The following is a 23,836-nucleotide window of genomic DNA, read 5'->3' as shown; positions in this document are numbered from 1 at the left end:
CAGGGAGGAGGTGGGAGGGAGGCGTTCCAGGGTTGGGGGAGGGCAGGCGGTGGGCGTTCCCAGGGGTGGGCAGGCAGGTGGGGAGCAGGAGGTAGGACCAGGACCCAGCGGTTATGCTGGATCCTGACCCCGTTTCTGGGCGGCCCAGGGCAGTCCGGATTTGCGCCACCTCGTCAGCTTGCGCAGATCTGAGCAGATGCATTGGGGCTTCTACAGTGTGACACAGGGTAAGGGGAAACTTCCCTTGCCCCAGGCTGGCCTGCTGTCAGTCCCAAACTTGCGCTGTATACAGCGCTGGCCCACTGGCCTGCCTGTTTCCAGCACAAGTTAGGATTGCACTCTTAGATGACTATAAAATGGTGCCCACAGTACAAATTTTACACATAAAAGAATAGCAACCCAGTCCTAACACTAAACCAATCCTAACTAAATACTGGTTGGTTCTTGGGTGGGGGGCTGCGGCGCCAGCACTGAAGTCGCCCACTAAGAACTTTCTCCACTCAGCTTCTGCATGCCCGTCACCGCCTCAACTGCCTTCCCAGCTCTGCCGAGGGTGGACGGCCTGCCCCACACCCCCTTCACTTTCCCTTCCCACACAAGTGAGGGCAGCCCAGGCGGGGCTTCCCTGACCCCCCCCCTCTGAGGGGCTTCCCTGCCCGTCCCAGCTGCTGGAGTGTAGTCCGTTGCTGCATGCACGACTTATACTCAGCTGCATGCGGCAATCACAGCGGACAACTGTTGCCCCCCAAGTCGCGCATGGGAATTGTTGCCCCCCAGCCCCTGATGTTGCCCCTCCAACAGCTGTAGCCCGGTGCATCTGCAACCCCCTGCACCCCCTAGGTATGCTAGTGAGTAGCATTATTCCCCTCCTCACCCATAAGTTCTGCCTGACTCTTACAAATTCATTTTGTGTTGGGAAAAAAAGATACTCAGCAATGGGACACCCCAAAAGCAACAAAGTTAAGAACCAAAGAAGCCCAATTAAAAAAAGGAACAGGTTTGGGATCTCCCTGTTTAGTGGAGAGAACCCTTATGTGCTATATTTTCTAATGAACTCTGTTTCTTTCAGGTGCAGTTGCTATGCCTGGTTTCTTCCCATGTTTCTTGTCTCTTCTGTTCCTCCTCCTGCACTCCTTATTGGTCGCCGGTTCTCCAGATGATACCGTGGTAGTCACCAGCAGTGGCCCTATTAAAGGCAAGAAGGTCACAACTGACTCTGGCACCGTGACTGCCTACCTGGGCATCCCATATGCAGAACCTCCACTAGGGGAACTGCGTTTTCAGAAGTCTCGTCCACATCAGCCATGGAATGATGTTTTGGAGGTCACCAGCTTTGGCAATTCCTGTCCTCAGAGAAAGGTTTCAAACAATATAATCCCTGACGGAGGTGCATGGGCTGTCAACACGCCACTTTCAGAGGACTGTCTCTTTCTCAACCTCTGGGTGCCCCAACAGTCTGAACCAGCTCCTGTCCTGGTTTGGATCCATGGTGGAGGGTTTGTCTCTGGTACAGCATCCCTGGATCTCTACAATGGAGCTATGTTTGCCGCTACTGAGAAAGTCATTGTGGCTTCCATAAATTACCGCTTGGGGCTTCTGGGTTTTCTCTACTTGCCACCAGCTGCCCCAGGAAACGTGGGCTTATGGGATCAGCATCTGGCAGTGACATGGGTGAAGGAGAATGCAGCCGCCTTTGGTGGTGACCCAGATCTGTTGACCCTCCTTGGTCACAGTGCTGGAGCGGCTTCGGTGGGTTTCCACCTCCTCTCACCAGCCAGCCAGCCCCTTTTTGCCCGTGCTGTGCTGCAGAGTGGAGCCCCCAATGCTCCCTGGGCTTGGCAGAGTCCTGAGCAGGCAAAGGAGAATGCCTTGAAGCTTGGCCGCTCATTATCTTGCACGCAAGAAGACCACAGCGCTGTGGTGAGCTGTCTGCAAAAGAAGGCTTATGAAGAGATTGATTTTGACAGTTTCACTTACCTCTTTGGTACAACCACGGATGGGGACTTCCTTCTTGATGAACCACAAAAGCTTATCAAGGCTGGACGTATTCAAGGGAAACCTGTTCTCACTGGTGTCACTGCTGACGAAGGCTCTGCCATGGTGTTTTATTTATTTCCTGATTCCATTGCAGATGGCACTGTAGTGACCCAGGAACAGCTGTTGGAAGGCATGCGGAAATATATGAGAGGAGCAGCGGAATCCGCGATCGAAGCTTTAGCACTGAAATATGTTGAAGATGATGATAGTCCAGGGCGATATAGCAGAGCAATGGCTCAGTTATCTAGAGATAATGAGTTTGTGTGCCCAATGACTGATTTTGCTGCAAAGTTGGTGGAAGCTGGGAGTCCCGTATATGCTTACTTTTTTACCCATTACACTTCTGGCTCTCTTTGGCCTGAGTGGGCAGGGGTAACCCATGGTGCTGAGGTACCTTACCTGTTTGGAACAATAGCATCAGTGCAGAAAGAAGGCCAGTCGTACACAGACGAGGAGGATGCACTGAATGGCAGGGTGATGAGATATTGGGCAAGCTTTGCTCGAAGTTGGTAAGTGTCTAGTCAAGCTCTGAGATAAGCTGTGGCTCTGGAAGGTGGTCATAGCATGGGGAGCATTGGGCCAGAGACAGTGGTCATGACTGAGACTAGGCTGGCGATGAAAACCAGATTGAGCAGATGAAAAAAAACAGAGAGCCAGGAGGAAGAGCGAACAACTATCAGTTTCAGTTCAACCAGGTGAGAAGCTGGGGGCCAGAGGTGTGAGATGTGGTCAGAGATGGGCCTGAGTCTGGTCAGAGGTAAGGGGAACTAAAGTGCTCCTAGCGCTCTAGATGAAGGGGTGGGGGGAGTCAGGAAACCTTTCTAAGTGCCTGGAGAGAGAGAGAGATTGTCTGCCTGCCTGCCTGCCTGCTGCTCTCCCACATTACTGTCAGTGAGTCTATTTTTAAACCACTGAGCAAAGGGACATTGTTTTTTTTTAAAGTGGATTTCATTTAACATGATTTTTGGCATCCACAGGGGTCCTGGGAACTGAACCCTTGCAGATGCTGAGGCTCAACATTCAGAACTAAAAGTTCAAGTTGGCTCAGCTTAGGGACAAATTTGACATGCATGCAAATGTGAGTGAGAGAGTCATGTCTCCAAACAGAAGTACTTGTAAAAAAAAATAAAAAAATTGGCCAAGCTGGAGAGGTGGTGGTGGTGGTGGGGTGATCCTGGTCAAGAGGAGGGTGAAGAAAAGGGGAGGTTCACCTGCCCCCCATTTACTGCTTTTAAGCTGAAATCCCTTCCCTACATCATGACCATTTGCATCTAAGACAGTGATATGAGGAAATGGGCACTGCAGGAGTGAATTTCTGCTTTGGGATGTGTCTGTGTGTGATTTTCAGCTTGACAACAGCACATGAGCTTCGCCCTCTCTGCATGCCCTGGTCACGTGCAGGATTCCTCTCTCCATGTTCCTCTCTTGGTTGTTGTTTCTTTTTCTTTTTAGCTGTTCATTCATTGCATTATCTTTTTCCTCCTACAAATAAGATAATAATTAATTAATTAATACAGATATTTATATACCGCCTTTCTTAGTTGTCAGATTTCTCCTCAGACTTTAATTCAAGGCGATCTACATAGGCAGGCTGTTCTAAATCCCTGTAGGGATTTTTACAATTGAAGAAAGGTTCTATCTTTCAAGAACCGCACAACATTTCAGATGGATCTTATAATAATAATAATAATAATAATAATAATAATAATACAGGTATTTATATACCGCCTTTCTTGGTTGTCAGATTTCTCCTCAGACTTTAATTCAAGGCGGTTTACATAGGCAGGCTATACTAAATCCCAATAGGGATTTTTACAATTGAAGAAGGTTCTGTCTTTCAAGAACCACAACATTTCAGATGGATCTTTTTATGATCTGGTATCACATTCTGGCCTCCATTTTCCTCCCACACAGGCTGACAGCAGCCAAAGAGCAGGTGGAATAACTCAGCATAACTTGGCTAGGCTTGTCAGCTGCTTCAAGGTCTCGCCTTTCACAGTGCCAGTGGCCTCGAACTGGTGACCTTCGGATGTTATCTTCAGGCAAACGGAGTCTCAGCCCTCTAGACCAGACCTCCTGCCCTTACATGTCCTATTAGAAGAATACCTTTATTGCATACGTTTCTGTGGATGACTAATTTTGGCAAACGAATGGCCCAATCCTATGCTTTCCAGTGCCCAGGGCTGCAGCTGAGCCAAAATGGCTACCGCCACATCCCATGGGGCTGGGAAGCAGTGCTGGGGCTTCTTGGGATAAGGTATCCTGTGTAACAGTCAAGCAGCCCCAATGTGTCTCCCCTATTGAGAGGCTGCAGATTTGAGGAGACCCATGTTGGGTCTCCCAGGCTGGGGGGGATAGGATATGGCAGCAGGGCTGCCACTATTTCTGCCCCCTCCCGCCCTACTCCCTCCCCCCACCACTCCTTCCCCCTGCCCTCCCCCCACCCTGCTACGCCTCCCCCCATCCAGACTTAGCTGTCCGCCACCTGGCACTTACCTGGAGCTCCGGGCGGCAGTTCTCTGTCCTCTGCCCGCTGGCATGGGCTCACACTGGGCCAGCTTCAGTGCCAGATCAGTGCAGACTGTTGCAGGCATGCCTTATGGCACAATTGCAACAATATGCACTGGTGCCTGTTTGGATTGAGCTCTAAGTGGCTAGAAAAACCATTCACCCCTGAAAATGCACAGGTGGCCAGTGTCATTAGTTGTCATTAGTTTCATGCATATGCTGCAAAGTTTGCCCAGAACCACAGCCTCTAGCTGGAGAATGATGATGATGTCTTCATTTCCTCCTAAGGCAACCCACTGAATCCTTTCCAACTGAGGAGCCCTGGCCACTCTACGATGCCGCAAAGCAGAACTTTTACCGCATTAGCACAGAGTCTCCCGAAGTCGTACAGAAGTCACCTGCTCAACGCTGTGATTTCCTGGCAACACACAACAGTAAGAGAGGATGTATAGATAATTGCAATGAATTTGGATCATAGCCTCGTTAATGCAAGAGAGTGCACCCCGCTGACAATCCATCAATCATTCTCTCTTTAGGCACTTAGAACAGCTTCGCTCCAAGGCAAGCGACCCCTCCCTTCCCCCTGACCATGTGAAAGAAAGATAATCATTTCACATTCTTTGCCAGCGTTGAGCTCTAGGTGAACGGAGGGGTCGCTGGCTCAGAGTGAAGCCTTTCTAAGCACCTGGAGAGAGACTGATGGATTGTCTGTCTAATGTCTCTATCTTACATCACAACGGCAGGCAAGGCTTTTTTTTAAATCACTGAGCAAAGGGACATTGCTTTTTCAATGGATTGGCTTTAATGTGATTTTTGCCATCTGTGTGAGTTCTGGGAATGGAACCCTCGTGAATAACAAGAGGCTCAACCTGTACTTTAAATTCAGAGCATTCATACACATTACCTTGTTGCCAGCCTGACAACAACCTGTAAGGTAGGAAATTATTCCTGTGTTGTAGACTGGGGGCCCAATCCTATCCCATTTTCCAGTGCCGGTGCAGCTGTGCCAATGGGGCATGCACTGCATCCTTTGGTGGGGAGGCAGTCACAGATGAACATAAGATCATAAGAACATCCCCCCTGGATCAGGCCATAGGCCCATCTAGTCCAGCTTCCTGTATCTCACAGCAGCCCACCAAATGCCCCAGGGAGCACACCAGATAACAAGAGACCTGCATTCCGGTGCCCTCCCTTTGTTCCCTTACCCTTTGTTCCCTTACCTTACCTCTGCATCGCGGTTGGACTGGTGCTGGAAAGTTGGATAGGACTGGGCCCTGGGGTGGGTGTGAGGCTTTGCAAATAATGACTTGCCTAAGACCACATAATGTGTTTGGGGAAAGGCAAGATTCATGCCAGGGAACTTCCTGGTTCATAGCTCAGGCTTTTCATTACTGTGACAGAAGCTTTTTGAAAGTCACATCAGTGACATTCAGTAAGGGTAGGAAGGGTAGGCAGAGCCTCACCCAACCCAGCAAGGGGAAAAATAAAAAATAAAGGACCCAACAAGTAAAAAACAAAGTACCTTCTGCAAGCTCTGGGGAGGCAGCTGGAAGAGTTGCTTGTCGTTTGGTTAAAAAAAAAAAAAAAAAAAAGCCATGAAAAAGCAGGGAGAAGCCTGAGCAATGGACTGGCTCTCTAAAGCACCAGAAGCAGCCATTTTCTAGTTGCTTCAGGAGGCTTGTGGCTTTAGGTGAACCTGTTGTTATTAAATATCTGGACTTTCAGAAGGGGTTTGACCCAACCCCTCATCAAAGTCTTCTGAGAAAACTCAACCGTCAGGGATTAAGAAGGCAGGTCTTCTTATGGATTAGAAACTGGCTAAAGAACAGGAATCAAAGAGTAGGTGTAAATGGGCAATATTCACAATGGAGAGAGGTGAAAAGCAGTGTGCTCCAAGCATCAGTCTTGGGACCGGTGTGTTGCAATTTGTTCAGAAATGAACTAGAATTGGGCATTCCAAGTTGGTCAGATTTGCAGAGAACACTAAACTTTTCCGGGTGGTAAAATCTAGAACAGATTGAGAAGACCTCCAGAATGATCTCTCCAAATTGGAGGAATGGGTGGCAAACTGGCAGATATGCTTTATTCTAAGTAACTGCAAAGTGATGCATATTGGGGCAAAAAAACCTATAATTTTACATATATTCTGATGGGTTCTGAGCCACCTTTGATGGTTCAGGAGAGAGATCTTGGGGTTGAGAATATAACAGTCAATATTATGATGCAATTGTACAAATCAATGGTAAGGCCTCACCTATTGTGCCCAGTTCTGGTTGTCACATCTCAAAAAAGATATAATGGAACTGGAAAGCATACAGAAAAGAATTACCAAAACGTTTAGTGGGCTGGGGCATCTTCCTTATGAGGAAAGGCTACAGCGTTGGGGCTCTTTGGTCTCGAAAGAAGGCACTTGAATGGGGAACATGACTGAGGCATATTAAATTATGCCTGGAATGGATAGCGTGGGTAGAGAAGGTTCTTAGAAAAGAATTTAGAACTTTCTCATACAACATCAGAACTAAGGGACATTCACTCAGATTGACTGTCAGTAGAGTTAGTACCAACAAAAGAAAATTTTTTAACCTGTGGAACCCCTTGCCACAGGATGTGGTGATGGCACCTGGCCATGGTTGGGGGATCAAGGCCGGGAAGAGGGTGAGGATTTGGTGGATACTGCTCCTGCTGAACCCACCCCCTTCCTGGTTCCAATCCACCATCTTCCCTGCCCCATCACCACCCTGTTCTGCTCAACTCCTACCCTGTTCCAGTAAGTAATCCATTCCTCTCTTCTTCCCCTGCTCACACTTACCTGTGCCGGCGGGTGCCTGGAGGCCACTGGCCCATGGAGCTGGTCACTTGCTACTTGTGGTGGCGGCCAGGCTACGCACTCTGGTGTGTTCAGGTTCAGAATCTGAAATCTGAATCTGGTGTGTTGCCTTTGTGACAGCTGGAAAGTGCCATACACCATTGGAACACTTGTTCCAGCAGCTTACAGTGCCAATAGGATTGGGACATAAGTGACACCCCCCCTTGTGTGGTTTATTTGATCTTTAGAAAAAGACCATGGGAGACCCTATTCATGAGTCTCTTGGTGGATCGGTTCCTACCCTTGCCTTTTCTCTTTTACAGGTAATTCTGAAAAAGACTTTGTTTCACCTGAAAAGGAGGAAGATGGAAAGCATGAGACCAGAATGTAGTAAAGAGGATTCTTACACATGCAGGATCAGTGTTGTTTGTCACACCCTCCCATGGTTCTGATTCAATCAGGCCTTTTGTGGCCGTGTGGTCCTATCCATAGACAATACCAAAATGACTATAGAACATGCCCTAATCTGAAAATTTGAATTGGAAATGCTCCAAAATCTGAAACACTTTGAGCACTGACATGACTCCACACTTCCCTGGTCCTGAGCATGGAAGTGGATCTGCCTTTGTAGAACACTCCACATCCCCAGTCAGGCAGGGATCAAGAGATAAAAGGCTGCACTTTCCAAAAATCTGATGCCCCAATAAGTAGCAAAAGGTGACTCGAGCATGTTTGGTTAGAGGAGAAAGTTCTCAAAACTAAACCACACCTGTCCACCTCCTGATGAATCTCAACCCACCGGCACCAAACAGAGACCCAAGCAACATTTTCTATGTTTTCCATCCTGACCTGCACAATCCTGAGCTTGGGCTTCACCTGGCAAAAGACTATGAAAACGGCCGCCAACGCTGCAGCAACTTCTTCTCTTTGGGGTGTGATTAGACTCCAGAGACTCCAAAGGTGTGACATGACCTTCACAAGAAGTTCCAGCACTCCACCTGTCATGCTGTTCCAGCTTCAATACCTCTAACTCACCAGCATATGTTGTATTTACTTATATATGTAAATATTCCAAAAATTTTTTTTTAAAAAGTCCGAAACACTTCTGGTTCCAAGCGTATCAAGGGGTACTCAGCCTGCATCTGCAAAAGCAGTTTGTTTTAGTGCACTTCCCCACTAAAGGCACTAGGGGGCAAAACACAACTGTAGTTCATGTGATGACGGACTGGGAAGGGGGAGCAGAGGAAGTGGCTTCCAACTCCTGTTTTGGGGGACTTTTAATAAAACAAGCCCTTGCGTTACCAAAACCAATTGCTTGAATGCTCAGGCGAACATTTGCCCATCATCAAATTACACATACACCATCAGCAGCCAGGTCAGCGCTGAAGAAACTGGAGCTTTACACTGGAGAAAGGAAGGGCCATCAAGCGCAGATGGTAGAAGCAGCACCTGCTGTCCTGCAATCTGGAACATGGGGAGGGGTGAAGCCACAAGCCCCTTTAGGCCCCTTGTCCAGAACTAGGGGCTGTTTTTCAGAAATGTTATACAAATGTAATGTTTCACAGTTCTTGCTTGACTCAAATCCCCTTCATGATGGTATTGAGATACAGGGTTTTATGCTATTGAACTCCCCCATTGCATTGCTGGGGTGGGTGCAGGTCACACTGGGAGACGCACATGGGGGGTGACACCATTACTGACCAAAAATTTTAAAATTTTGGTATTTTTGAATAATACCATCATGTTATATATCAGGCGATGTGTAATTTCATACAGAACATAACATAAGAACATAAGAACAGCCCCACTGGGTCAGACCATAGGCCCATCTAGTCCAGCTTCCTGTATCTCACAGTGGCCCACCAAATGCCCCAGGAAACACACCAGATAACAAGAGACCTGCACCTGGTGCCCTCCCTTGCATCTGACATAGCCCATTCCTAAAATCAGGAGGTTGCACATACACGTCATGGCTTGTAACCCATAATGGATTTTTTCCTCCGGAAACTTGTCCAATTCCCTTTTAAAGGCATCCAGGCCAGATGCCATCACCACGTCCTGTGGCAAGGAGTTCTACAGACCAACCACACGCCGAGTAAAGAAATATTTTCTTTTGTCTGTCCTAACTCTCCCAACATTCAATTTCAGTGGATGTCCCCTGGTTCTGGTGTTATGTGAGAGTGTAAAGAGCATCTCTCTATCCACTTTATCCTTCCCATGCATAATTTTGTATGTCTCAATCATGTCCCCCCTCAGGCGCCTCTTTTCTAGGTTGAAGAGGCCCAAACGCCGTAGCCTTTCCTCATAAGGAAGGTGCCCCAGCCCAGTAATCATCTTAGTCACTCTCTTTTGCACCTGTTCCATTTTCGCTATGTCCTTTTTGAGATGTGGTGACCAGAACTGGACACAATACTCCGGGTGTGGCCTTACCATCGATTTGTACAACGGTATTATAATATTAGCCGTTTTGTTCTCAATACCTTTTCTAATAATCCCCAGCATGGAATTGGCCTTCTTCACTGTTGCCACACATTGGGTCAACACTTTCATCGACTTTCTATGCCAATAAAGGTCTTATGTATGTACTTTCATCGACTTGTCCACCACCACCCCAAGATCTCTCTCCTGATCTGTCACAGACAGCACAGAACCCATCAGCCTATATGTGAAGTTTTGATTTTTTGCCCCAATGTGCATGACTTTACACTTACTGACATTGAAGCGCATCTGCCCATTCTGCCAGTTTTGAGAGATCCTTCTGGAGCTCCTCACAATAGCTTCTGGTCTTCACCACACAGAAAAGTTTGGTGTCGTCTGCAAACTTAGCCACCTCGCTGCTCACCCCTGTCTCCAGGTCATTTATGAAAAGGTTGAAAAGCAAAAGGTCCCAGGACAGATCCTTGGGGCACACCGCTTTTCGTTCCCAGTGTTCCAGTCCTACAATGGTCAACCCCCAAAGTTCTTTGGCTTCTGGTGATTAGAGGAGTTGCACATGCCCAATCCTTTGCTTTCCCCTCTCCCCCTTTCCTTTCATCTGTTTGGCTCCCTTTGTCTACCCCAACCAACCACTTTTCACCTTTTCCTGTTAACCCTTTGGCTCCATGTCCTCCCCCCCCCCACTGCCTCCTTCCTTGCTCCTCCTCCCTCACTCCTTTATCTTATGGCACCATCTTAACAGTAGCACCAGTGGAGTGCAGCACCAGTGGAGTGGGTGCTCCGCCCATGTGCTTGCAAATACATGTGCTGTAAAGCACACAGCAACAGTGTGCCATCTGGAATCACTGGTGGGAAAGCTGAAACCTTCCTGCCTGCATCAGTGCAAGGAGTGGTGTCAGAAGGAGCAGGTAAGCTCCATGGTAAGCAACAGGCCCAGGAGCGCGGCAGGATCGGAGGCACCAGTGTGCACTATATCCTATCCTCTTCCTGGGCCTGATCTGCTGACATAGGGCAATGTGGATTTGTTGGCATCCTTCAGTCTCGGAAGACTATGGTGTCACGCTCCGAATGATGGTTCTGGAACAGAGTGTCCTCTCCAGTGCGCAAAGCCTGGGTAAAGTAGGTATGGAGGATAGGCTGTAACCCATGCAGCAAATCCCCCCTCTCCACATCGCTGAAATGGTCCAAAGGAAAGGCAGAGGCCAATACGGTTGGTTCCAGTGGCGTCGCAGGAGTTGCCAGAACGTGACTGTGCTCAGCCATGAACTGCCTCAGGGACTCCAGCTCCAGATTTTGCCTCGAGGTTGACTCCTGAAGCCTTTTCCATAACTGGATGTAGCCACAAGGCAGTGGAGGTTTGGGAACAGAGTTTTCCTTCTCTCAGATGAGCTGCCTTCCCAGGCTGACGAGTCCCATCTACCCGGTGGCTGTTTAGTCGCCTCTTACGACAAGTACAGCCAAACTGAGGGCCTATTCTTATCCCCAGCCCCCAGGGGAATAATGGGAATTCCCCAGGGGAATAATGTGGATTTACCCCAGTGGTATCACCGGTGGTGCAGGACTGAGTAGTCCCATTGTAGCTACTGGGGCTTACCCTGGGGAAGGGGACAAATGTTGCTCCAAGGAGATCTACAGCAGCTTAAATTTCCCTGTAGGATGCAGTGGAAGCTACATTGGCGCTGCTGCATCTGTATGGGAGAGGTAGCATTGGGCTGCCCTTCTTCACTATTCTGTTCCTCTTCTGTATCTGCCTTCATCTCTATTCTCTTCTAACCACCTTCCCATTCCTATTCCTCTGACTGTGAAATTAAAATTGCACTTAAGGTTAGAAGGGAGAAATTATGGGTGCTGCCATGTGAAACCTTTTTTTCCTGCAATTGCCATCCTTTGCTCACTCGCTTTTTATGGAGCATCCATGTGATATTGTTTCCTAATGATCAATTTCCAATGTTTTCTGTACTCTTTTCATGTGCTTTCCCAGTTCTGATTTGTGACCATTAAAAAAAGAAAAGAAATAAAATGCACTTGCAGCTCCCCCTTGACCACTGTGTTCTAACTTTCTGGGATTCCTGGAGCATGTGATTAGTCTGTGGAACCCCTTGCCACAGGATGTGGTGATCTGGCCTGGATGCTTTTAAAAGGGATTGGACATATTTCTGGAGGAAAAGTCCATCACAGGTTACAAGCCATGATGTGTATGTGCAAGCTCCTGATTTTAGAAGTAGACTACCTCGGAATGCCAGATACAAGGGAGGGCACCAGGGTGCAGGTCTCTTGTTGTCCGGTGTGCTCACTGAGGCATCTGTTGGGACCACAGTGAGATACCGGAAGCTGAACTCGTTTGGTCTGATCCAACAGGGCTCTTCCTATGCTCTTATGTCAAATGTTTCCTCTTGGCAAATTCAGTTGATTTTAGTGCTTCCTATTGATCCCAGATAGAGTTCAAGTGAGTACTTTTCCCTTGAACAGCTGCTTGGTGAATTGCCCCAATGGTCCTTTCTGACCTGTTCACATAGATGGGTATGGTTTAATTACTGGTTTCCTCTGATTTTTTTTTTTTGGCGGGGGAGGGGGGGATATTGTAATTTCACTGTTTAAGAATGAAGAAAAAAATGAAGAAAAATAAAAAGAAAGATAATCAGTAATTATAGTCCCTTCCCCTTCTTCTCTACTCCAGGAACAGAAAGTGAAATGAGACAACTTACTCATGAATCCCCAACAGGCTGCAATAAACGGGTGAACGTGCAAACAATAAACTGGAGTTTATCTGGAGTTTGATGATGATACCTCATTGAAACAGTTCTTACTCTGCTTGCAGTTGGTGCCACATTCAACTATACACTTCTATATACACTTCCCTGGGAGTGAGCCCCATTGAACACCATGGGCATCTTTCTGTGTAGTCATGCCTAGGATCATGCTGACAATTCTTAAGGTCTCAGACCTGGAAACACTTTGTCTCTGAAACCCAGCACAGCTGTAGACCAAGTCTGATTCTGTATAGTGCAGTTGTTTGTCCATAGGTTATTTTTAGCTTTAAAAAAAAGAGAGATGCAGTAGTGTCACTAGGATTGGTGCATGAGGCTGGCATGTCACCTCCATGATGGAACCCATGCAGTGGGTGGGGCAATGCCCCAGGAGATGGGCGCGTTGATGTACCATCTACCCGCCCCCACTGGTTTGTTGGCTATAACTTTTGACAAAATATAGCTATTTCAGCACGGTTTGTTTCATTGCATTCTGCATGAAAAAAATGCATCGACTGATATATGTATAACATGACAATATTCAAGAATACCAAGATTTTAAAAATTTTGGCCAGTAGTGGTGTCACCCTTTCAACCTGCACCGCCTACCAGCACTACCGGAGAGATGGTATTATACAGTAACAAACAATTTGCTGATGCTTGGACAGATATTGAAAAATGCTTTGCAACAGCATAAACAGAGGTGACCTTCTGCAGTGAGCTGAAGCATATGTGCACCTCGTGAGTTGTATGGATCTATGGGAGTGCAAGGTAGTCTTTATTATGGGACAGTGAATTGAACCCAAAACATAGATAAGTCAGGATCAATTCAGCCATCATGAAGTAGTTATTGAGGATTGCTTGTCTTGCTGGTACATGTCTTGAAGACCTGCTTGCCAGAGCTCAGGAACACTCTATGGTCAAAAGACAGGAGAATTGCGCTGTCATCCCTTTTTGCCTCCACCAGAAAGCAAAGACACTTTGACCCCCTGTCATGTACTCTTGCCCAAGATGTAGCCTCTTCAAACGGAGGGGGCAGAGTGCAGGTGGTCATTGCCCTCCATGTATATGCAGAGTTGCCTTCTTTGTAGGTCTTATTTGTAAGAATTGCAAACCACAGGTAAGCTGCTGCGTCTACTTTTCTCCTTTGGACTGAGTTGGGGGGAAGCTGTGCAAGATCCCCTCAGGAGAAATACAGTGAGCCTGAGGAGCACAGAAGGCCTCTATGAATCCAAGAGGACTGGTGAGTTACTGGTTGGGTGTCCAAAGATGAGCCACAAAAATGGAAGCAAAGAACCCCGAAATCTACCTTGGTGTCTTCTTACCTAATTTTAAAAAAATAATTTGGAGTTTGGGACATTATTGCCCAACTCATGTGAGAAGTGTATGTCTATCAGATGTTGTTTTAAACGTGAGCTGAAATAACAGGAAGTACTGCCAAGGAGAGGGGGGTAAAGGGGGTAATTTTTACCCAGGCCCAGGGTCAAAAGGGGGGCCCAGGAGCCAAAGGAGGGGGCCCAGAAATTTCCTGGGATCTTATGTTTTCCTACCTACTCAAACTTGTTGCCTGCACAGGATGCTGGGGACACTACCGATGCCACATAGGTTGGTAGACCTGGGCTCCAAAGACTTTTCCATCTGTCTCTACCCTCCCCTTACCCTGTTCCACCCCTCCCTGCCCCTATTCTGCTTGCCGTCACCACCCTCCCCCGCTCTGTTTCACCCCTCCCTCTTTGCAAAGGGGCCCAGAGAAAATGTGTACCCCCTGATAAAATTTCTCTCAGAGGTCCTGCTGCCAAAACAGTACAACACCAAGACTATTGATCGCATTTGTATGGAATTACAAGAAGCCGAGAATTTAGAAAAAGTAATGGATGCTTCTGACACTGTAAAATACTTGTCGTGCAACCATTTTGGTGGCACTCTTACAACAGACCAGCCAGAAACAAGGGACATCCCACCCCCAAGAATAGGTAACCTTGGTCCACAGCACAGCCCCATCGCCAAGGACCCACCAGATCACCACGATTGTTATTATCTTTGTTTTGAGCAAAGTCTAATTGACTGCACTCATATTGCTTGGTTTTGTCTCTGTTGTTCTGTAAGTGTGGTGCAGTGTGTGTGTGTGTGTGTGTGTGTGTGTGTGTGTGTGTGTGTGAAGGTTTTTTATATTCAGGCTCCATTTGTTACAAGACACCCACTTGACTCATACGTCAAGTCCTTCAGAGGGCCTTGGCATAGGCCATGAAAGTTTGGCAAGGGGGAGAGAGTAGATCCCCTACTGCAAGTGGGTGAAGTGCATTCATGGCCCACTTCTAGACTTCCCCGCTTGCCTGTAGCCCATGGTTCCAGCTACAGAGAGTTGTTTTGCAACCCACACCTTCCCTCCAGTCCAAACTGTCTATCCTTACTTCCCTAGTAATCTCCCCCAATTCTTCTCTTCTTTTGCCCTTCCTTGTATGCTAAAGCCTTCCCCTCTTTTCTCCAGGTTCCTCTGGGAATCCCAACTAATCTGCCTACATCCCTTCTCCCCCTGCATTTTCCCCATCTTTGCTCTGTCCTTTATCCTTCTAAGGAGTTCCTCACTCCTTCCCTCTCCTTTTCTTCCTTCCTTCTTGTCTTAAGACTTCATTCCGAGTGACTGTTAGTGGTAGAATCTCCCCTGTATGGGTGAAGAGTGAATGAGACAAATTAGTAAGGTTCCATTCAAACTCTCTGTTCCTGGTGTTGAGCACTTCCAATAAACCTTTAGTGCACCTTTAGCCACTCCTCAATCATCCTTTTCCTGCCAAATTAGATCTACATGCCATTGGACTGTCACAGGGTCCTTACACATGACGGCTTCCTCCTTGGGTGCGCTTTAAAAAAGTTCATCCAATAACATTTGGTATTCTAAAGACTCCTTAGCCAGCTTGAGGTGTTACAGGTGACAGTTGATATTGTCAGATTGATGCAGCATGGACTTTGATGGTGCTCAATTTTATATGCGTTACAGTGAATATCCTGAATTTGGTGAACACTGCAATTTGTACGAGAGTGCTAATCCCAGATGCATTATCTGTGGATATTCACATACTTCCTCACTTATCAGACATGCCATAGACACGTTAGACATTCCTCACTTATCGGAACACTGACAATCTCATTGGGTGGCTGCCTTTTTATACTGATGAACCTCCTAATTTTAAAGGGATCTCTTGGAAAGTGAACATTCATATGCAAATGTCAACATTCCCCAAATTGTGGACATTCACTGCAACCTCACGCACCTTTGTACCAGAGACAGTTGTGCAGAGTTATCAAACAATGGAAGGCTGCACTCCTATGTTCATGTCCCATGAGCTACGAACCACTGGATTCTGTGAGACATAATGCAACTAAACATGTTTACGATTGAGCTACAAGTCACGAGGCATCAACAGGTCCATGTCAAGAAGACTGAAGAACACCTAACCATTCTAGGCTGGTAAAGTCACCGCACACAGTTCTGCATTTCAAGTGCCACTGAATTCTTGGTTGGTTTTGCTGTAACAGATGAATGTGGTCACCCTTTTGGTGTTTTTGCAATTACCATATTTTTTGCTCCATGAGACGCACTTTTCCCCCCCAAAAAAGTGTGGGGGGGGAAGTGTGTGCGTCTTAGGGAGCGAATACTGGGGGCAAGATCCGCACTGTGGGCAAGGTCCTCATTTGCACAGGTGCCACTGGGGGAGGGCAGGCTTACTTTAAAAGTAAGTTTTCCTCCTCTAAAAACTAGGTGCTTCTTATGGTCAGGTGCGTCTTATGGAGCGAAAAATACGGTAGTTTGGAGGAGGCATCCCTAAAGAAGAAATATTTCACTGGGGTGTGTGAGTGTGGTAGGAAGACATGACACATGTATCCACTGCTGAACAGGGAGTTATACATTTAAACATGCACCGCTTATGGGGCTCTCCTTTGCAGAATGGCACCTGGGGCTGCTTTCATGGTGCCTCCTTGAAACGTATGCTGCATCAATCGGTTGCTTGAGAGGAAGGGAAAGGAATGTCTCTCCTTTACTTCCTTCCCCCTACATTCAGCTGCTTAGTGGGATTTTAGGTTTTTTAAAGAGAGTGTCTGTGACTGGACCAGAGCATTAATGTGAGAATTTCTGGGGCATGTGTCTTTCAGCTGCTGCAATGCCCCGTCTCCTCCCTTCACTCTGGTGCTTCTTCATCCTCCTCTCTCAACTGGATTTCAACTCTGCCTCTGAAGATGACCTGTTGGTGGTCACCAGTAGTGGGCCTATTAAAGGTAAGCGAGTTCCAACTGGTTCTGGCACCGTGACTGCCTACCTGGGCATCCCATATGCAGAACCTCCTTTGGGAAACTTGCGTTTCAAGAAGCCCGTTCCCCATCAGCCGTGGAGTGATGTTTTGGAGGCTACCAGCTTTGGCAACGCCTGCCAGCAGAAGATTTCCTTTGGTTCACCTTTTTCAGACATGTGGATTGCCAAAACAGCACTTTCAGAGGACTGTCTCTTTCTCAACCTCTGGGTGCCCCATCCACAGCCCTCCACTCCAGTTCCTGTCCTGGTTTGGATCCACGGGGGGAGTTTTTTGGCTGGTGCCGCCTCGCTGGATCTCTACAATGGAGCTTTATTAGCTGCTACTGAGAACATCATTGTGGCCTCCATGAATTACCGCTTGGGAGTTCTGGGTTTTCTCTACTTGCCACCGGCTGCTCCAGGAAACATGGGCTTATGGGATCAGCATCTGGCCATGAAGTGGGTGAAGGAGAATGCAGCTATCTTTGGCGGAGACCCAGCTCGGTTGACCCTCCTTGGCCAGAGTGCTGGAGCAGCCTCCGTGGGTTTCCATCTCCTCTCGCCAGCCAGCCAGCCCCTTTTTGCCCACGCTGTGCTGCAGAGTGGAGCCCCCAACGCTCCCTGGGCTTGGAAGCATCCTAAGGATGCGCTATGGAGTGCCTGGACCTTGAGCTTCTTGTTGAACTGCAGTCAACAGAATGACAGCGCGGTGGTGAGGTGCTTGCAGGAAAAAGAATCTGAGAACGAAATATTTTCTTTTTTTAGCAGTCACTTCTCACCCACCACAGACGGAGCTTTTCTCCCTGATGAGCCACAAAAACTTCTGCTGAATGAGCTCCCTGATGCAAAACCACTTCTCTCTGGTGTGACTGGTGATGATGGGTCTGTGTATGTATTATCCATTGTTTCTGATGCCACAAAGGATGGCGGGTTCCTCTCCTGGAGGCACCTCCGGGAGGGGGTGAGTTCCATGCGAAAGGCTTTAGAAGAAGATATTGCCGAGGCTATAGCCCTGAAGTACAGTGAAGGTGGCGATGGGCCAGAGAGGTATCGCTGGGCCTTGGCTCAATTTGCTAGAGATTACTTCTTTGTGTGTCCACTGGTGGATCTTGCTGCACAGATGGTAGCAGCTGGGAGTCCGGTGTATATTTACTCTTTCAACCATCATATCAGTGGCTCCATCTGGGATGAGTGGATGGGGGCGGCTCATGGATCTGAGGTCCCCTTCCTGTTCGGAACCCTGACGTCGGTTCTGGGAGCTAATCAATCAAGCCCAGAGGGGGATGCTGCGCTGAGCCGGAGGACGATGCGATACTGGGCAGAATTTGCCAGAAGTGGGTACGGCAATAACTGATCCCCTTTGACCATTCATTGCATGATCTTGCCTGATCTCAGAAGCTAAGCAGGGTCAGGCCTGGTTAGTACTTGGATGGGAGACCGCCTGGGAATACCAGGTGCTGTAGGCTTATGCCATAGTCTTTCGAGACTGAAGGTTGCCAACCAAATGCATGAACTGGACCTTTGATTTGGTTGCTGTGCAAGGAAGTAAAATGTAAACGTCTCCAAGCCCTTCCTATATTATGCAAATGATCCTGAACATTGAATAAAGGTGCAATCCTATATACACTAACCTGACAGTGAGTCCCATTGAACTCAATGACAGCCCAATCCTGTGCTTCCCAGCGCCCAGGGTAGCAGTGGCGCCAAAATGGCGAGCAGTGCGTCCCATTGGGCTGGGAAGCAGCACCGGGTCTACTTGGGGTAAGGGAGCTCCCTTACCCCATGTAATCCCCAGATAGCCCCAATGGGTTTCCTTGGGTCTGCGCCTGCTGTTGAGCGGGATTTGGGCCAGTAGGAAGTGTGTTGGGGGAAGAGGCAGGTGGCTGTTATTGGAGGCAAAGGTGTCATCAATATCCTATGTACCCCACCTGGCCTTGCCATGCCCTTTGGGTCTACTTGGACTTGCACCAGCCAAAGATCTGGCACATGTCTGAATAGACCCATAGGACAACGAGCTTACTTGCAGGTGTTATGTGTAAAACTTGGGCTCAGTCTGAGGAGGACTGAGGGAAAACTGCTGCAGGAGAGGAGGCTGCAGTACCAGTGGAGGGAAGGTAGAGGCTGCTGTGTGCAGAGGCCTATAAAAGGGGCTGCACAAGCGAGAGCTGGTTAGACCACCAGGGAAAAGCTGCTGTGAGGAGCCTTGTAGAGCAAGCTCTGTGGAGGAAGAAAGATCACCAGGCGAGCTGGGAGAGAAGGAGCTGCAGAGCGGAGCTGAAACCTGAGAGCTGAAGAGAGAGAGAGCTGCAGCAAGGAGCCACTGAGAGCCAGGGAGCAACCTTTGCCTCAAGTCCTGCTGCCTCCTGCCTGCCTAGTGCCAGCCTCAGGTCCTCACTCAATCAGGGAATTTGGAACGAGGGTGTTACCATTTTGGTTCAGGTTCCATTCCTCACAAAGCCTTAAGCTTATGTTTTAGTTTCAGTGTCTCAATCCTGGACAACACAGGTAACAGAACAATGTTCCCTTACTTCCCTCTTTATCACCCCCCCCCACCTAGGATGCAGTGTGGGCCTCTATGACATCGCTTCATCAGTGTGAGAAGCACTGAAGCAGTGGCGACACTAGGGTTTGTGTCACCCTCTGCAAGGGACCGGTGCGTCACCCCCATGATGGACCTCCTCCCATGCAGTGGGCAGGGCAATGCTCCAGGCAGTGGGCATGCTGATGCACTATTGCCCCACCCCCTGCTGGGTTTTTTTGGCAATAATGTTTGACAGAACAGAGATATTTCAATGGGGTTTGTTCCATTGCATCCTGCATGAAAATGTGCATCGAATGATGTATAACATGATGGTATTATTTGAAAATACCAAGATTTTAAAAATTTTGGCCCGTACTGGTGTCACCCCCTCCCCCCCGTGGGTGTCACCCAGTGTGGCCTGCACCTCTGCAGCCCCCTAGAGATGTCACTGTGTGGGAGATAGGATTGGGGCATTATTTCTAAACAGGCACGCATAGGATTTTTCTGTATGACAGCCAATCTTTAAATTGTTATCACACCCCTATAGGTTAAGTAGTCAGAGGGAGCTTTCTGTCTTCTTTCTCAACATCTTGTTCTCTGGTGATAGGAAGTGCCCTTGTTTCATCTCTAAGAAAATAGCTGTCCGGCTACTGGAGCAGCTTCTTGCAGAGGGCACTGATGATGCAGTGGAAGCCATTTGGAGACATAGCGTTCAGTGGTAGACCTCCCATTCACTTGATGGGGCAAATGCCCCTGGCGTGGAGACTATTGCACCTTTAGGACCCTGCAGAAGCCTCTCTGAGGCTCCCGACCGGTCGGAAACTGTGCTTCCAGTTTGCCGGAAGCACAGTTTAACGTGTTGGGGGACCTTCAGGAGGCTTCCCTGACGCATCCTGGTGTTGTGCAAGGCATCATGCGCTCCAGGTAAGGGGGGGTTGAATTTGTGTGGGGGGCAGTGGCATCCCATGCAGCGCCATCGCGGATCTTTGCCCCGGGGTACGGGGCTGAGGAGGTTCGCTAATGACAGTGTTTTCTTTTCCTGAGGAAAAAGGTAGCTGGTGGACCCCTGTGAGATACAGGAAGCTGGACTAGATGGGCCTATGGCCTGATCCAGTGGGGCTGTTCTTATGTTAGGTAACAAGATACAGTTATTATAGCATACAAATGCATTTCAGAATATGCCTGTTAAAATCAACTGAATTTAGGAGCTGAAATACAGGAAGCATTGACTGAATAGCCAGAAAAAAAAAATTCAAACTTGAAAGTGGGGAGTTGGCAAACTTCTAATGGGACCTCAGTGTACTGCCATGTCCCCCCAGATCCATTGTCTCTGACCATCACTTCTTCATTTACTCCTCAGGAACCCAACTGGATCCAGACATGATGTGGTGCAATGGCCACTCTACAATGCCACAGAGCGGCACTTCTTCCCCATCAGTGCGGTCGGACCCCAGGCCACGCAGGCATCACTTGCACAGCACTGTGATTTCCTAGCAAAGCAGACCTCCGCTTGCAAAAGCGAATCCAGGGCCAAGGTGCATGAAAGAGTGAGCAAAATCAGAAAAACTTAACTAGGACTTGTGTCATTATGTTCAGTGGGTCATCTTGAGCTCACGGCTACCAAGTCCCAACGCAGTATGGCCTTCCATTTCTTACGAGAATTTGTCCTTCAGTTCTGAATTCTTTTCTTTTTTTATTTCACTCCTCCCAGCCTCAAAATCTCAGATTTTGTCAACTTTTCTTCTAAGGAGAGTTTTCAAATCAGCTGACTCTAAAATTTGCTGGATTGTGCCAGTTGTGTGTGATCTATAAGGAGGTCCATTTTTCTATTCATTGATAAATATGTCCAATTAACTGGATTTCAGCTTAACCTCTGCCTCATAGGGATATGCAAAAAATACACATATTTGTTTCCAATTTCAACATGTTGCTTCCTTTGATGGCCTGATCTCTTTCATTAGCTAGTGTCAACAATTTGCTTCCTTTCATGCCCAGTTTGGATGGTTACTTTATATCAATTTCGTTTCATTTTAAAATTGTTCCAGAGTTGATTAGAGTGGACAAATTTCAATTCATCATGACTCTTTCATGTCTTCTCAGATGAAATTGACAGAGATGGAAGTCCTTCAAAAGGGGGCAAAGCCAGCCAAATGTCATCCAAATAGGTTTAGGAGTTTTCATTCTAGGGCAGTTGTTCCCAACCTTTGGGAACCTGCGGACCACTGAGGCAAAAATTGGAATTGTTGTGGACCACATGTGGTTGTGGGAGGTCTGGTCTCTGGTGGTCTGTCCCACAAGCATTCCTCCACGGACTATCAGAGAGGACGAAGAATGGACTGCCCACAGCCACGGCTGACCCTTCAGGTTGTGGACATCACTTCTCGTCTAGACAGGCTGGTAGACAGTGCTGGGGGAGAGGTAGCTGGAGGAGAGGTAGTGGTTGTGGTGCATGTGGTGCATGTCGGCACCAACGACGTGGGCAAGTGTAGCTGGGAGGTCCTGGAGGCCAAATTTAGGCTTTTAGGCAGGAAGCTGAAAGCCAGCACCTCAAAGGTAGCGTTCTCTGAAATGCTACCTGTTCCACGCGCAGGGCCAGCTTGGCAGGCGGAGATCAGAGGTCTGAATGCGTGGATGAGACGGTGGTGTAGGGAGGAGGGGTTTAGATTTGTTAGGCGCTGGGGAACGTTTTGGGACAAGCGGGGCCTGTACAAGAGGGACGGGCTCCACTTGAACCAGAATGGAACCAGACTGCTGGTGCATAACATTAAAAAGGTGGCAGAGCAGCTTTTAAACAGATTCCTGGGGGAAGGCCGACAGGAGCCGAGGGGCGTCTGGTTTGGGACTCCTCATCCCTATGGGATGAGGATGGGGAGGTTAGAGAACAACAAGACAAAGGCAGAGTAGGAGAAGAAATTGGGAAAGGTAGCGTGATGGGATGTGATAGACGGTTAGGCACAATGAGAGGATGCGGGGACAAAGGAGCTAATAAGCAGCCCATCCTGGGGCATTCCATGTACAAATGCTTTTATGTGAATGCCCGAAGTCTCCGAGCAAAGATGGGAGAACTGGAATGTCTGGTGACAAGGGAAAACATTGACATAGTGGGCATAACGGAAACCTGGTGGAATGCGTAGAATCAGTAGGATACCGCAATCCCAGGCTATAAACTCTACAGGAGGGACAGGCAGGGGCGTGTTGGAGGTGGGGTGGCCGTTTATGTTAAGGAAGGGATAGAATCCAGCAAAGTAGAGATTGAAGGTGGGTTCAACTCCACCGTAGAATCTCTGTGGGTTAAATTACCAGGCTTGTGCAGCAATGTAATACTGGGGGCATGCTATCGTCCTCCAGACCAGAAATCGGATGGGGACCTTGAAATGAGGAAACAGATCAGGGAGGTGACAAGGAGGGACAGGGTTGTAATCATGGGGGACTTCAATTATCCTCATATAGACTGGTCAATTTGTGTTCTGGTCACGATAAGGAGACCGGATTTCTTGACGTGCTAAATGACTGTGGCTTAGAGCAGCTAGTCATGGAGCCCACCAGAGGGCAGGTGACTCTGGATTTAATATTGTGCAGTACACAGGACCTGGTTAGAGATGTAAATGTTACTGAACCATTGGGGAACAGTGATCATGCTGCGATCCATTTCGACATGCACGTCGGGGGAATAATACTGGGCAAATCTCTCACAAAAACCCTCGACTTCCAACGAGCGGACTTCCCTCAAATGAGGAGGCTGGTTAGAAGGAGGTTGAAAGGGAAGGTAAAAAGAGTCCTGTCTCTACAGCAAGCATGGAGGTTGCTCAAATCAACAGTAATAGAGGCCCAGCGGAAGTGTATACTGCAAAGGAAGAAGGGCTTGACTAAGTCCAGGAGGGTGCCCACATGGCTAACCAGCCAAGTCAGAGAGGCCATAAAGGGCAAAGGAAGCTTCCTTCCATAAATGGAAGTCTTGCCCTAATGAGGAGAATAAAAAGGAACATAAACTGTGGCAAAAGAAATGTAAGAAGGTGATATGGGAGGCCAAGCGAGACTATGAGGAACGCATGGCCAGCAACATTAAGGGGAAGCAGTTGGCCCTCTGGATGGTGAGGGAGGGAAAAGGGAGATAAAAGGAGACTTAGAGATGGCAGAGCAATTAAATGAGTTCTTTGCATCTGTCTTCATGGCAGAAGACCTCGGGCAGATACCGCTGCCCGAACGGCCCCTTCTGACTGAGGAGTTAAGTCAGATAGAGGTTAAAAGAGAAGATGTTTCAGACCTCATTGATAAATTAAAGATCAATAAGTCACCGCAGAGATTACAATCTCTGCGCATGAACTGGAGGTTGTCCGTGACTTTGTGTACCTTGGCTCAACGATCTCTGACACTCTTTCTCTCGATACCGAGCTAAACAAACATCGGTAAAGCAGCTACCATGTTTTCCAGACTCACAAAGAGAGTCTGGTTCAACAAGAAGCTGACAGAACATACCAAGATCTAGGTCTACAGAG

General features: G+C 48.1%; 2 protein-coding genes across 2 annotated transcripts; both read left to right on the top strand.

The window, feature by feature from the left end:
* The first annotated feature begins 511 nt into the window (after positions 1 to 511).
* On the top strand, positions 512 to 7,742 carry LOC136639037 (cholinesterase-like). Its single transcript, XM_066613065.1, has 4 exons — positions 512 to 599; positions 1,070 to 2,546; positions 4,834 to 4,979; positions 7,675 to 7,742. Exons 1-4 carry the CDS (start codon positions 512 to 514, stop codon positions 7,740 to 7,742), a joined length of 1,779 nt encoding a protein of 592 aa, XP_066469162.1.
* An 8,949-nt stretch (positions 7,743 to 16,691) lies between these two features.
* On the top strand, positions 16,692 to 20,911 carry LOC136639036 (cholinesterase-like). Its single transcript, XM_066613064.1, has 2 exons — positions 16,692 to 18,157; positions 20,701 to 20,911. The coding sequence occupies exons 1-2, from the start codon at positions 16,692 to 16,694 to the stop codon at positions 20,909 to 20,911; spliced, it is 1,677 nt and encodes a 558-aa protein (XP_066469161.1).
* Positions 20,912 to 23,836: the final 2,925 nt, after the last annotated feature.

Source organism: Tiliqua scincoides, chromosome 2, assembly GCF_035046505.1.
Source record: "Tiliqua scincoides isolate rTilSci1 chromosome 2, rTilSci1.hap2, whole genome shotgun sequence".
Classification (NCBI taxonomy): domain Eukaryota; kingdom Metazoa; phylum Chordata; class Lepidosauria; order Squamata; family Scincidae; genus Tiliqua; species Tiliqua scincoides.
Note: the sequence above shows the minus strand (reverse complement) of the source record. Positions and strands in the feature narration are given on the sequence as shown.